This window comes from Austrofundulus limnaeus, unplaced genomic scaffold (genome assembly GCF_001266775.1).
Source record: "Austrofundulus limnaeus strain Quisiro unplaced genomic scaffold, Austrofundulus_limnaeus-1.0 Scaffold36, whole genome shotgun sequence".
Taxonomy (NCBI): Eukaryota; Metazoa; Chordata; class Actinopteri; order Cyprinodontiformes; family Rivulidae; genus Austrofundulus; species Austrofundulus limnaeus.
In genome coordinates, this window is record NW_013952438.1 from 616,840 (window position 1) to 630,478 (window position 13,639).

The following is a 13,639-nucleotide window of genomic DNA, read 5'->3' on the forward strand; positions in this document are numbered from 1 at the left end:
CTCCGACGTAGTTCAATTGGCATCTAAAAATACATTTCCTCAAAAGGTATTTAGAATCTGAAAAGAGCTTCACCGAGTGAGAAGTAGTTAGCAGCTCAGCAGAAAATTTAAGTTTCACTTTCAGTTTCACTCGTTCTGCCGAGAGCCTGCAGGAGACATGGGTGGGGTGTGTGGGGTGGGGAGGTGTGCTCCGTGATGAGGAAGCTCGGCTTAAAGACACGTCCCAGGGGCGTTCCTGGTCCCAAAAGGCGTTTCTGGTCCCCACCTGTCGTTTTGCTCCTCAGCATGGCTGCCTAAAAACGCTGCAGGATTTCTCAAACATGCATGAATGAGTCAGAGCAAGGCTTTGGGCATGTTTTTATGAGAGTATAACATTATAACATGGTAGAAAATTCAAAAATGATGATTTTACGCGATATTGCCCCTTTAAAGTCTTTGATACGGACGCTTCAGGCTGTCACCACGATCTGTCTCAACCATCTAGATGGGCTCCAAGTCAGCTTCTTGATCAGTCTAGAATTCCTTTCCCCTTGGTTTTGCCTGGTTCTTCCTTGCAGGCCATCTGTTTGTGCAGGGGTCGTCTCATGGTTGTGGGTTTGATTTGAGCTCTTGTTTAGGGTTTGCCATTGTGGTATGACTTGTTTTACTCTGGAGAAAGATTTCTTTTGATTTTACTCAGACTTAATTGGTAGCATCGGAGTCCTTTTCTGTTCATCAGTCCTTGTTGGCATTTATTTTCTTTGATTTGCTCGGTTAGTTATCAACACCAATTTGAAATGGTCCAACTTCAAAGAGCACAAAACATGCTTTTTAAAAGGCTTTAAAATATTCCCAGTTTCAATAATAGATGTTTAAATGTTCAAAAAGTGTACATGTGTTTGAAGCATTCACTTCAACTCTCGTCTCTTTAAGGTCCACTTCCTGAAAGTGGCCCAATTTGCACTGACTGGGTAGCAAACAGCTGGAAACATTTTCACTGAGATTTAGCCAGATATTTAGCAAGTGTGCCTTCATCTTAAGTTGTAGCATCTATACCTTCTGTGAAAAGTTGATCTTCTTTAAATCCATTGTACTTTAAGCCAACAAGAGAATATTATTCATTTCTGACAAAAAGTCAGATTTAGCAGAATCAGCTACATTGTGACAACAGAAACCTTGACCTACAAGGTTGGCTTGAGCTTTTGCAAATGATACAATGTAACCATTCCTGATGTTCCAGGCTGCTCAAGGGCAATGCTTTGTAGGGGAGAATACATCTTTTTGACAATAGACTTAACTGGTTTCTGTTTCTAATAAATTAATAATCATAAAACTTGAATGCAGTCGGTGGTGTGTTCCTAAACTTTACCTGCACAGGTCTGGAGTGAAGATAAAAATGCGTTCATCCCTGTTCAATAAGGGATGGAAAGCACTTCCATCTGATCCAATGATGCTGTTGCTTTCATTACTTGACCAGAAAGTCAGCTGTCTGCAAAACAACAAAATGTCAGAAAAGTAGTTTTTTTTTTACATCCTGGGATAAAGATAAATATGAATATATGTGCACTTTTTGTTTGCATAACAACAAAATGCTTAAAATTAATTTTTTCCCAACAAAGTCTTCAAAAACAACCATGCATAGATTTGTACAAAGTATTCTATGTTGAGAAAAACAAGTCAATTAGAAAACAAAATGTTTTAAAAATCTGCTAGAACTATATCAACATTGTTGTCATCTTTAATCATAAAAGAACTAAATTACAATCATGAAAGATGCTTTGATCAACAAACACACTTGAAAAAGTAATTTCCCAGAAGTATGAGAGCAATTAGGGCCATTAGGGCACCAGAGATGGGAGTTTTGGATTAGACTGGTCAGTAAAATGCTATTGCTAAGTATCAGGATGTCCTGCCATGCTGTGTGCCAAACTCAGCAGCCAAGACAAACACACAAACTGAATGGCACTGGTAGTCTTAAAGCTTCAGATCAGGTAAACTGTTTAATTCTCAGGTTATCCCTGGGTGTGAAGAAAGAGAAGAAGGGTTGTATTTGTTCAAGACTGCTTCAGCGCTAACCTTTGACCTTTCCAAGTTTCAACCCGTCCATAATCCAAGTAGTTCTGTTCTCCCGTGTGGAAGACAAATTCCCCATCATTGCTTCCGTTTTTCTAGGGTCAAACAAATGTTCAGCTCATTAGAATGTAATTCAAAAGCAATCAAATTTCCCCGCAAGAAAAAAAAGCAAATCCCTTCTGCATCTCATTATGGAAATAATAAAAACACCTTTTCATTTCCATTGTAAGCTGCTAAAAAGTCAGCTGAGATTTTATATTTTGTTAGACCTACACTTACCTTGTACATGAGGCCAAAGATCTTGTCCACTTCCTTATTACCAACAGCTATTCTGGCCAGCAGTGGATCTTCATAGCCCCAAAGTAATTCATCGACGGTGCGCGTAGTAAAAAGTTCACTTTTGGTAGCGCTTATATAGACGTTTGCCATTGAGGAACGGAAGAAACTGACTTTTGCCTTGTTCATCACAGCCTAGAGACATGAAGTGGAACAGATGTGAGCATTGTGGGAAAATACAGCAGGATAGTGATGAGCATTAACTCTTAACACTGTTCAGATGAACAAACTCTCCCCTTTACCCCACCTGGATTCCTACTTATTCCACACCTTTAATTCATGACTTACCCAAATAGGGATGTTGACAGTGGTGATGGCGTCGACGGTTGGGTCTCCCACAGACTTCTCTCTCAGGAAGACAAAGCTTTTTGTATTGTATGCAGACACCATTGTTCCATTTTTAATCATGGTTACATTGTCCTTGTACCTGTACTCCCTGTGCAAACACAATTTCAATATTCATTATTGTTGTTTCCAAGTTTTGCAAATGACCTTTGGTAACATTTGATTTTTAAAAAAAGGTATCATTTGCTCACATTAGTATCCATGTATGTTTCGTTCTTTGTTTTTTCTGTTCCAAAATCTGTTTCAAAACCTATTTTGTATAGTTTGGATTTTTTTTTCATGGTAAGATCAAACAGCTCTCAATAAGATGTGTCTACTCCCTCTAAATAAGAAAAACATTATCCATGGTAAGTGAAAACTTAATGCTCTGGGAGTCCAGGTCATGATCACAGTTCTTCCAGAAGGTCTGAAATGGTGAACCAACAAAATATAAAGCTCGACTTTGCTTTAAACATTACAACAAGAAAAAAAAACCCTTTTTTTCAAATTTAGCTTAAAAAAATAAAATAAAATAAAACTTCCATCCAAAAACACAAATTGTTTTGTTTTTGTTTTGAAACAGAAAAAAAGAATGAACTGTACATACATTCAAAGTTTTACGAATGACTCTACTGTAAATTCAACATCAAATTTTAGCTTAATGTCTGTAAAACTGAGTTACAGCCCTTTTTTAATCAGTTCATGCTGTATAGCCAGTAATTATTTTCTGTGAGTTTGTTAGGTAAATGGAATTTAAAATGATTTTTGCCAATTCATTCTCAGGTTTTTACTAATTTGCAGTTATTGGACATGACATGTGTGAAAGATAACCCAATTTAGGCGTGTTTGTTTAGTGTGTTTGTCTGTGTGTGCAGTTCGTTGGAGTCTGTGATTGTCTTTGCACAGTGTATGAATGTTGTCCTAGATTCACAGCTGTTTGCCTGTTGGTTGTCAAAGTTACAACTAGAAAGAGTAAAGAAAGGTGACAATGTTGTGCACTTAAACGTATGAATATTAAATATACAGGCTGGCATTTCTACAAAAAAATATAATGCAAAATGCAAAATGTCGTTCGACATTCATGAATCAAACAAAAACATCTTCCCTGCTAATCTGACTACCAGTTTTGTGCTTGTGACTGTTCTTACCTGTACGTGTACGGCCCAATCTGATCAAGTTGTGGTTTGGCCCCTTGGAGGAACTCGTCAACATTGGTCACATTGAAAAAGAAAAACTCCATGTAGACGGGAGGGGGAGGGGTCTTCCAGGACTCAAACACACGACTGCCCTCCACCAAAACAATCTCCTGTTGAAACAAAACAAATTGGTGAAGAACTGAGAAACTCTTTCATGTTCCCTTTTTCTCGTCTACGTCATTATGATCTTTATGAATCACAAGCGCAACTAATTTGGCACAAAATAAACCAATACTTGGTGTGAACGTAGCTCAGTGTGAAACAATAACAGATGCAAGATATCGCATTATGGGATGAAATTCTGCAAATTTGTACTTGTCAAATTTGACCAAAATGCCTATAACTTGGTCTTTTGTAAACGTGAGATTATCGTAGTTAAATCTCTGGCATGAAAGGCCATAAGGCTTCATACATTCTTTCAAGGAATGCTAAGCACTGAATTATTTGTATCAGTCACCAGACCAAGTGGGGTCTTGTAAAGTTAAGACATGGTTCGCATTTACTACAATACATTCCACTGTTTTTTGTACCACTGATTAGGGTTATAGCTAATGACACTGCTCCTGCATAAAGGACAGAACTTCCCCACGACACACATGCTTTGAGTTCAAAGTTTCCCCCAGAGAGATCCGAGTAAAAACAAACCCAAAAACATCCTTCTGAGGGGAGGAACTGCTGTGTGAGAGTCAGACAAGAGCACTGGCTGCATACATGAACGGTATAGGGTGAGGGGGTGGGGTCCCGCTCTTTGTAGGCTGTTGCCTGGGAGAGCGCCTCTGACAGACCATGTGATGCAAGGAGCTGGATGCCTGCTGTTCATGCAGCGCCCCGGCCTTAATGGTCTGAGCCACATTCCTCAGGATGGAGCGTTTGTGAGGCCCTGTAGGAGCAATGCTGACGACCACCCTTGCTGATTAAACACATGAAAGTTGAAGAAGCGGGAATCTTTTTAATTACATATAAAAAAAATACAAGAAATAAGAAAGATAAGAGGATTGGTATTCCTCCTAATGGCACATCAAGGGGAAAATCTCACTGTGGCCCAGTTGTGTCAAATGTGACATGAATGTTAACAGAAAAAAAAAATCGGTAAGAACAAGGAGGAGCTGGAAACAACAGAGCCGTTATTTTTGTGGAGCATAACCCCCAGCCCCCACACTCCCAGCCCCTCCTCCTTTGAGGTCCTCTTTACTTGTGCTCAGAGACAAAAGTTTAGTTGAGTAGCCAAGGACAATAAAGCCGTCACCTTAGATTGAGGAACAGAGAGCGTGGTCTTGCTACGTTGCCGGTTTCATACTCGGAACAATCCTGCTTTAACCCTCACAGCACGACACGTGGAATATATGGGAAACAGGAAGAAAATAGGCCTCTCATCTCAGGGCTACGCTTACACCACACCCCATCGACAAACATGCGTGGCAGGTGAATACACAAACACACGTAACATCAGGGCTTTGATGTGGAGACATTCACATCCATCCACAGAGGCTATTCAATAAATCCTCCCATTGAGCTTTACGTACTCCAAAAGGAGGCTTCACCTCTGTGGCGACACAAAACATCTAATTTAAATTGGGTGAATGAGAAGTAAACTGGAGATGTGTGTGTGTGTGTGTGGGGGGGGGGGGGGGATAATGAAAGCTCATTTTTGGTGGGCTGAATGCCTGATCAAGTGCACAACTTAAAAATGTAGTAGTTTTTTTAAGCAATGTTCTAGTTATTAATAGTTGTGATCTTATCAGTCAGGATGTTGCAAGCAGAGCATGAAGTAAGGAAGAAAAAAAAATCAAGAGCTGTCCACTGAGGAACTACTTACTAAGAGTTTTAATAAATTCCTTCTAGTTTTTATGAGATTTTATGCAGGAAGATGCACAAACATACACACACAAAAAAAAAAAAAAACATTCTCGCCCGTTTGCCTTTGGCATCAGGCAATAAAGAGCAACATCTACAAAGATCGTTCAATATAAATAGAGAAAGAAGCGTAGTACACTTAAAAAGTACTTCTCATCCTCAATATTGCAAGACTTGACTAAAATGTAACCCCTTCTTGTCATAATATATCACAAGTTCTGGGGGAGTAGCTTCTCAGGAATTATCTCCTCCGCTGCATTTGCACATCTGGAATGGGTTCAGCTCTGTGTGTGTGAAGGAACAGGCAGGAGGTGGGGACGTACAGCATAGTGAGGGTAACATTGCTCCAGATGATGCCTTCTTAAGAAAACAGGGCTTGAAAAGGACCTACAAACATCTCAGAGCGCGGCTGAAATACTGTTTTTATAAGAGCAAAACACTGAAAAAGAGTTCAAACTTCATTTTATATATTCAAATTATCTGGTGTATAATTTAAAACTAAATTAAATGCCAGGTGCTGGGCAATCATTTTAGGTCCCTCTCACTATAAATTGTACTTTTGATTTTAATGCCTATTGCCCGTCGCTTTCATGGGGTCAGTGTTTTAGACCAGTCTATGTTGAGAATTAAGTTAGAGCTGCCAAACTCATGCAGGTGATAACACCCAGCAGAATCCTAATCAGCGAGTCTATAAAGCTTTATTTTCTGTGTTCAGACACACATTGACAGAACTGAATACTTCTTTAAAAACAAACATGTAGCTTTTGCTGTTTAAATGATGTTAAACTATTTAATTCTGAAAAAAATTGTGTCATGTCCAAAATCCTCGCTTCAACTTGCTACATGACAACTGCTAGAAAGCAATAAATGCATTCTGTGATCCGTTTCAGCTCTAATGAAGGGGTTTAAATGTTTTTTTTTTTTTAAAACGTTGTAGTTTTACTGTTCATGAAATACAAGATGCATCATATTGTACTTGTTTAAACAGGAATAAAGTAACTACAGTAGCTATGTTTAATATGTCATTGAAACCTTCGCAGAAGTTTCACTTTCCTCTGAAAACAGTGCGTGCAGGAACACGCAGTTTGCCCCCTCGCTCTAATATTAATGAATAAAAACTGCTTCATCTTTAGTTTGACATTAGACCTGCTTTTTCCATCGCAGGTTCACACTTTCCATTACTTTTAGAAGTTAAAGTAATCATTTACACAGCTTTCTAATGCAATGTTTTTTTAAAAAATAGGCCAAAACTTTTTAACACCCCTGTAATATGTAATTAAAATTAATAGAAATATTTCAATTTTTGCATTGGCTAATCTTGATTAGCTGTGGCGGACAACTTGAAATTGGTTGCCTCCATAAGTTAGTGAAGTGTAGTTGAACACCCAGTGAAAACCTTTTGGGAGTTTGATTAAAATCTGCCCAATGATTTCTGAAATATTTTGCTAAAAGATGGTCAGGGTTGACAAAAACAAATACATGGCTTGGAGTCTCCAAGTGCTAACAAATGCCCAATTACCAATACTGCATGGAATTGAGCAGAATGTTGTTTTCAAATGTGGACCAAAGTGGTAATTATTCTGTTTTTTTTTTTTCAACACAAAAACGATCTTAGTCTAAAACTGGCATGAAAAGTGGGGGGTGATATGCATTCCTATAAGGAACGCTCGCCTTGGAAGGATTTATTTGACCAAATATGAGATTGGCATCTCCCAGTTAAATACTCCACCCCCCCACAAAAATAAAAGAAAAAAAAGTTTCCCCATTGGGAGATGGCCTAAAGACCTGCTGGATAATTTATATCTCACAGCTGGGCTAAGAATGCCTCCGAGTTTCTCAGCGCTCAGTATCTAAAGGGATAGTTCAGATGTTTTGAAGTGGGACTCTGTAGAAAGGTTATGTGTATTTATATATTACCTGCAGAAGATTAAGGTATACCAGGGTATCCAGCAGTATTGCTTTGAAATCCTGCTTTGGATGTAATTACAGCATTACATGAATGAGCCTAAACCATAGTTAGGCTGACTATGAAGGGACCATTTATTTAAGCCCTTCTACTGCTGTCTTTCCTGTGGCAACGTGGTATGATTTCACTGAAGCAACACCTACGGTTAAAAGAGTGGAACTGCAGGTAGCGTAATTGATTTAGATGTAAATTAAACACTGTCATGTCACTGCATGCTCAACCTGTTTCCATAGCCTGGTAAAATGACTATAAAAAGGTGTCTTTCAAGGCAAAACAACAAACTTATTTCAACATGTCACTGCTTTGACTACTCTTGCAACCGATAATGGAGCACCGGTCAAAGGATGAGGTGACGAGGATTGTAGCGTGAGGGACAAGCCGTGAGTTTTGTTGTTTATCAGCAATGTTAGAGAAGATGATGGAACAAGACAAACTCACCATCTTAGCTGTGAAACAACAACCAGGTAACGAGAGGCCGCCCCAGATTTGAGGTCTAGAAAACGGTAAGTTATGGCTTGCAAGGTGACATTAAGAACCCACAGGGGTGTCAAGACTCAGGTCTTCAAGGGCCACTATCCTGCATGTTTTCCTTATTTCTCTGCTCAAACACACCTGATCAGGGATTCAATTACCTCTTAAAATTCTGTAGAAGTCTGTTAGTCATTTATTCTAGCAAATCAGGTGTTTCTGAGCAGCAACAAGAAAACATGCTGGATAGTGACCCTTGAGGACCAGGGTTTGACACCTATTGTCTGTAATCATGGACTCCTTGCATGCAAGTAAAAGCGCTCAGGTGACTTCACCCCGCTGTGTGTCTGCCGTTCTTTATATTTGGAGGCAGTTTGATAAATAAATTATTTAACACAAGTACTGGTTGAAAGTTCAGTCAAACTGAACTGAACTTTTGTTGTGGCTGTAAAATGTTGGCCTCATGACCTTGTCTTGGAAAAAAGAAAGAGGAAACACTGACCAGACTGACACTGGAAGTGGAATAAAATCCTATTAAAGGTTGTAAAAGTGTTTAAAATCAAACAAAGTTTGACACCTTAATGTTTGCTTTGCCGTTTTTCCCCTGAAGCTGTAACTTTGTAAATTGTTTCCAGTAAAAAAAAAAAAAAAAACCTGATGTTGTAAAAGATCTGTGGGTGGGTTACACACTCCTTTTGCCAAAACTGTATCATGACTGTATGCTATGCTCCAGCTGTTTCAAGTTACAGCTAGTTGAATCAGTGTGAAGGATCCCCTTCCCATCAGCAGCGTCTCTTGTGCACAAAGCCTCTTTAATACTCATTGGTTTATTGGGAAAGTGGCTGGATAGGGACCACTTTAACTCCCATGTGAAGCAATCAGAGGATGAACATGTTCATTTTTTGTGCTTTACACAAACAAGCCCAGACAAAGTGACCGCAGTAGCTGCCAGAAACTATGACTCAGTCATTTAAAGTCACTTTTTAGTTGATATTTTGTTGTACATTTTTATAACAAAGCTGAAGGACTGACATGAGAGTAGTAAAAGTGACATTACGCATATAAGCTAAAATTTGGTGTGATCGTAGCTGAGAGTCATCTCAAACCTATACTTTAAGAGCTAACTGATTGTACGAGATTTGTTCTTAAAACTTCATCAATAACATTTGGGAACTGTCAGCAAAATATCTCATAAGCCACTAGACATACAGTATATTTTAATAAAACTTACAACTGATTTACTTTTGGAGTCCTAATTTTAGATGGCCACCATAATAAATCAACCAAACCAAAATCAAAAGTCTCACCTGGCAAACAGGTGTGGGTCAGATCTGGTGGCCCTGATGACTGATGGCAAGTGGTTTGTCAACAGAATGTGGGCCAGGTCTGGCAATGATGGCACTGTTTTTAAGATGGCATGCCACTGACCCAGTTATGGTTTGGTTTATGTGATGCTGGCCCATGCATTGACCACCTGTAGCCAACCATATCTGGGCCACCAAAGGGCCGTCATTCATTGTAGTATCTGAGCCAAATGTTAGCAAGTTAAAGTGTTGTGTGGGCCAGAACTGGGCCAGACAAATTTTGTTATGTGGGGTGGCTATACAGTGGTTTGCAAAAGTATTCATACCCCTTGAACTTTTCCATATTTTGTCACATTACAACCACAAACATAAATATATTTCACTGGAATTTAATGTGAAAGACCAACACAAAGTGGTATACAATTGTGAAGTGGAAGCAAAATTTTACATGAATCAAAACATTTTTTACAAATAAAAAACTGAAAAGTGCGATGTGCAAAATTATTCAGCCCCCCTGAGTCAATACTTTGTGGAGCCACCTTTTGCTGCAATTACAGCTGCAAGTCTTTTAGGGTATGTCTCCACCAGCTTTGCACATCTAGTGACTGCAATTCTTGCCCATTCCTCCTTGCAAAACAGCTCAAGCTCAGTCAGATTGGATGGAGAGCGTTTGTGAACAGCAGTTTTGAGATCTTGCCACAAATTCTCAATTGGGTTTAGGTCTGGACTTTGACTGGGCCATTCTAACACATGAATATTCTTTTTTTTAAACCACTCCATTGTAGCTTTGGCTTTATGTTTAGGGTCGTTGTCCTGCTGGAAGGTGAACCTCTGCCCCAGTCTCAAATCTTTTGCTGACTCCAACAGGTTTTCTTCCAAGATTGCCCTGTATTTGGCTCCATCCATCTTCCCATCAACTTTGACCAACTTCCCGGTCCCTGCTGAAGAGAAGCACCCCCAGAGCATGATGCTGCCACCACCATATTTGACAGTGGGGATGGTGTTTTCAGAGTGATGTGCAGTGTTCTTTCTCCGCCACACATAGCGTTTTGCATTGTGACCAAAAAGTTCAATTTTGGTCTCGTCTGACCAAAGCACCTTCTTCCACATGTTTGCTGTGTCCTCAACATGGCTTCTGGCAAACTGCAAACGGGACTTCTTATGGTTTTCTTTTAACAATGGCTTTCTCCTTGCCACTCTTCCATAAAGACCACATTTGTGTAGTGCACGACTAATTGTTGTCCTGTGGACAGTTTCCCCCACCTGAGCTGTGGCTCTCTGCATTTCATCCAGAGTCACCATGGGCCTCTTGGCTGCCTCTCTGATCAGTGATCTCCTTGTTCGGCCTGTAAGTTTAGGTGGACGGCCTTGTCTTGGCAGGTTTACTGTGGTGCCATACTCTTTCCATTTCCGGATGATGGATTGAACAGTGCTCCGTGAGATGTTCAAAGCTTGGGAAATCTTTTTATAACCTAAGCCTGCTTTAAACTTCTCCAAAACCATATTCCTAACCTGTCTGGTGTGTTCTTTGGACTTCATGATGCTGTTTGCTCCCCAATATTCTCTTAACCAACATCTGAGGCCGTCACGGAGCAGCTGTATTTGTACTGAGATTAGATTACACACAGGTGGACCCTTTTGAGTCATTAGCAGTCATCAGGCAACTTCTGAATGCAATTGGTTGCACTCAGGGAAAAGGGGGCTGAATACTTTTGCACGTCGCACTTTTCAGTTTTTTATTTGTAAAAAATGTTTTGATTCATGTAAAATTTTGCTTCCACTTCACAATTGTATACCACTTTGTGTTGGTCTTTCACATTAAATTCCAGTGAAATATATTTATGTTTGTGGTTGTAATGTGACAAAATATGGAAAAGTTCAAGGGGTATGAATACTTTTGCAAACCACTGTAACTATAACTAACTCAGTTTTTGGAATATTGAGTAATTATTTGGTGTAGTGGTAGCTGAGAGTCATACAAAACATACTTCAAGTGCTACAAGATCATGTGATCATTGCACAAACCCTCTTGGCTATAAGTTGAATTAAGACAATCACAGTATAAAACTTGGGCATAAAAGGAATTCTTCGTGGTTTTTAATTAAAAGTTAATCAAAAAGTTTAATTAGAGTGTTTACTGAGAAATCTTCATTGATAAACAAGAATTATTACTGCTGACTGATGTTTTAATCACATCCATGGCAGACAACAGTTTAATTTGTTTGAATTATACTTTTTGTCCAATACGAAAAAGCTTTTACTTTTTTGTCTTTCATGACAGGTTTTCCCATGTGAGTGTGATTATTTGTGCTACAGAAAAGAAAAAAAAAACTGTAAACAACATGACCCATGTTGCTGTGTTTATCCGAGTTCCACTGAACCTTCTGTCTCTGGGACTGAGATCAAACATCTGCAGAGCCGCTTGAACCAAACATTTGAAAAGGCAGACCTGAAAGAGATGGGCGTAAACACACAACATGACACGATGATACGTTTCCTGTCAGATTTAAAGATCAATGTCCCCGCAAACTACACTTCCTGTAAAAAATAAAAATAGCATGTTATCAACAACTCTACAACTTTCACTGCAAAATGCTGCTTATAACTCAGACTGAAAATTTATTCCACCAATTCAGTTAAAATTGCACATAATTTTACTAAAACAAAAAAACAACAACACTATTTTTTTTTTTTACTTAATATTAAAGTGACCAACTTGAAATGACATGTTTTCTATATCCCAAATTCTATTTTGGCTATAAAAACAGAACAACAGGAAAGACAGCAAGCCAAGAAGAGGGAGATATTTTGCTAACAGACGTACCAGACAAACAGACATTTACATGATCACCCATCTGCCATGGCAATAAATAAAACTGGCTGCACCTGTAGTACTGGTACTTAAAGATCTGAAGTCAAGGTTAACTATCTAGCCACATAAGCCACAATGCTGTCTCTACTGGTCACTTTAATATTGCACTTTACTTACAGTGTAGATGTAGCAGTAAGTGGACAACTGGTGCTCCAAATCAACGCAGGCTTCATGAAGCATTCATAATAATATAAAATAAAACAAAATCAGTTTTGGACCATACCTAAGGCTGCTCCTGTTTGCTCTGTACAGTATGAAGCCATGCAAATTTTATTTACTTTTCTCAATAGCATTGGAGTGAAAAATGGCAGAGTGAGAAATGGTCCTAATTCAATGTTTTTCTAACAGAAGGCTCTTCCTGTTGCTTGTTGTGCAGGTGAAAAGACAGGACGAACTTCTCTGAACAGATGACTGAACGTTAAGCTCACTGTAAACAAAAAGCATTGTGTCCCTGCAGGTTTGATAGGGACCCAGATGGGATGTTGGCAGACTAATAATAAGACTGATAGCAGACAGAGGTTTAGTCTGTGCAGCTGCTTGTTATGGGTGTCTCCAACAAGCTGGTAGAACTCTAGCACTGTAAATACTTTCTTTTGATTTCTAACATTTGTGTAATTATTAGAGACCTTTTTTCACTTTAAAAAGGTAAATGAGTAACTAAGGTGTTTCGAACTAATAGGTTGGAGAGATACAGGCTGCATGGTGTGGTGTACAATGTTATTTCTCCTTCCTGTAATAAGTTTAAATCTGAGTGAACTTTGCATGCTTTTTTTTCTGTTTTCTGTGTTTTTATTGGGTCCAAAAAAGGCATTTCTTTGGTGACTATAGCTTTGCTTTCTTTCTTCTACTTCTGAATAAAACAGTCAGTGTTTTACCTGCAGTAGACTGCAGTCAGCGCCATCTCAGTTTTAATTCTAATGGGTGGGTCCAGCCAAAAAGCTCCTTTCAGAGTGAAATTCTTCAATCTGAACAATTCCAACTTCAAAATCTTTATAGGCTGTGATGGACTTGCGACCTGTACCCCGCCCCTCACACTGTGACTGCTGGATATGGGCATCAGTGACTCACGCAACCCTGAAAAGGAAGAAGCGTGTACAGAAAATGGATGGATGGATGGAAATCTTTATAGGTATTTTAGAGTAGTGCACACAGGATGTTTTACTATTGTTATTATTAACAAATATGTCATGAGTCAATGTGGAAACAGCATTTTTGGAACCACAAGCACAAGTTTCCAAACAGGAAAAAGAAAAAAAAAAAAAAAAAA

General features: G+C 39.0%; 1 protein-coding gene across 1 annotated transcript in view; it reads right to left on the reverse strand.

Annotated features, from left to right (window-relative positions):
• LOC106516233 (lysosome membrane protein 2) overlaps nucleotides 1-13,639 on the reverse strand; it is a gene marked incomplete at its 5' end in the record, with an annotated part of 33,030 nt that overhangs the window by 15,464 nt on the left and 3,927 nt on the right. The window contains 5 exon segments of the mRNA XM_014006490.1: nucleotides 1,349-1,468; nucleotides 2,056-2,147; nucleotides 2,332-2,523; nucleotides 2,677-2,824; nucleotides 3,861-4,018. Coding sequence (XP_013861944.1) covers nucleotides 1,349-1,468; nucleotides 2,056-2,147; nucleotides 2,332-2,523; nucleotides 2,677-2,824; nucleotides 3,861-4,018 — 710 coding nt within the window.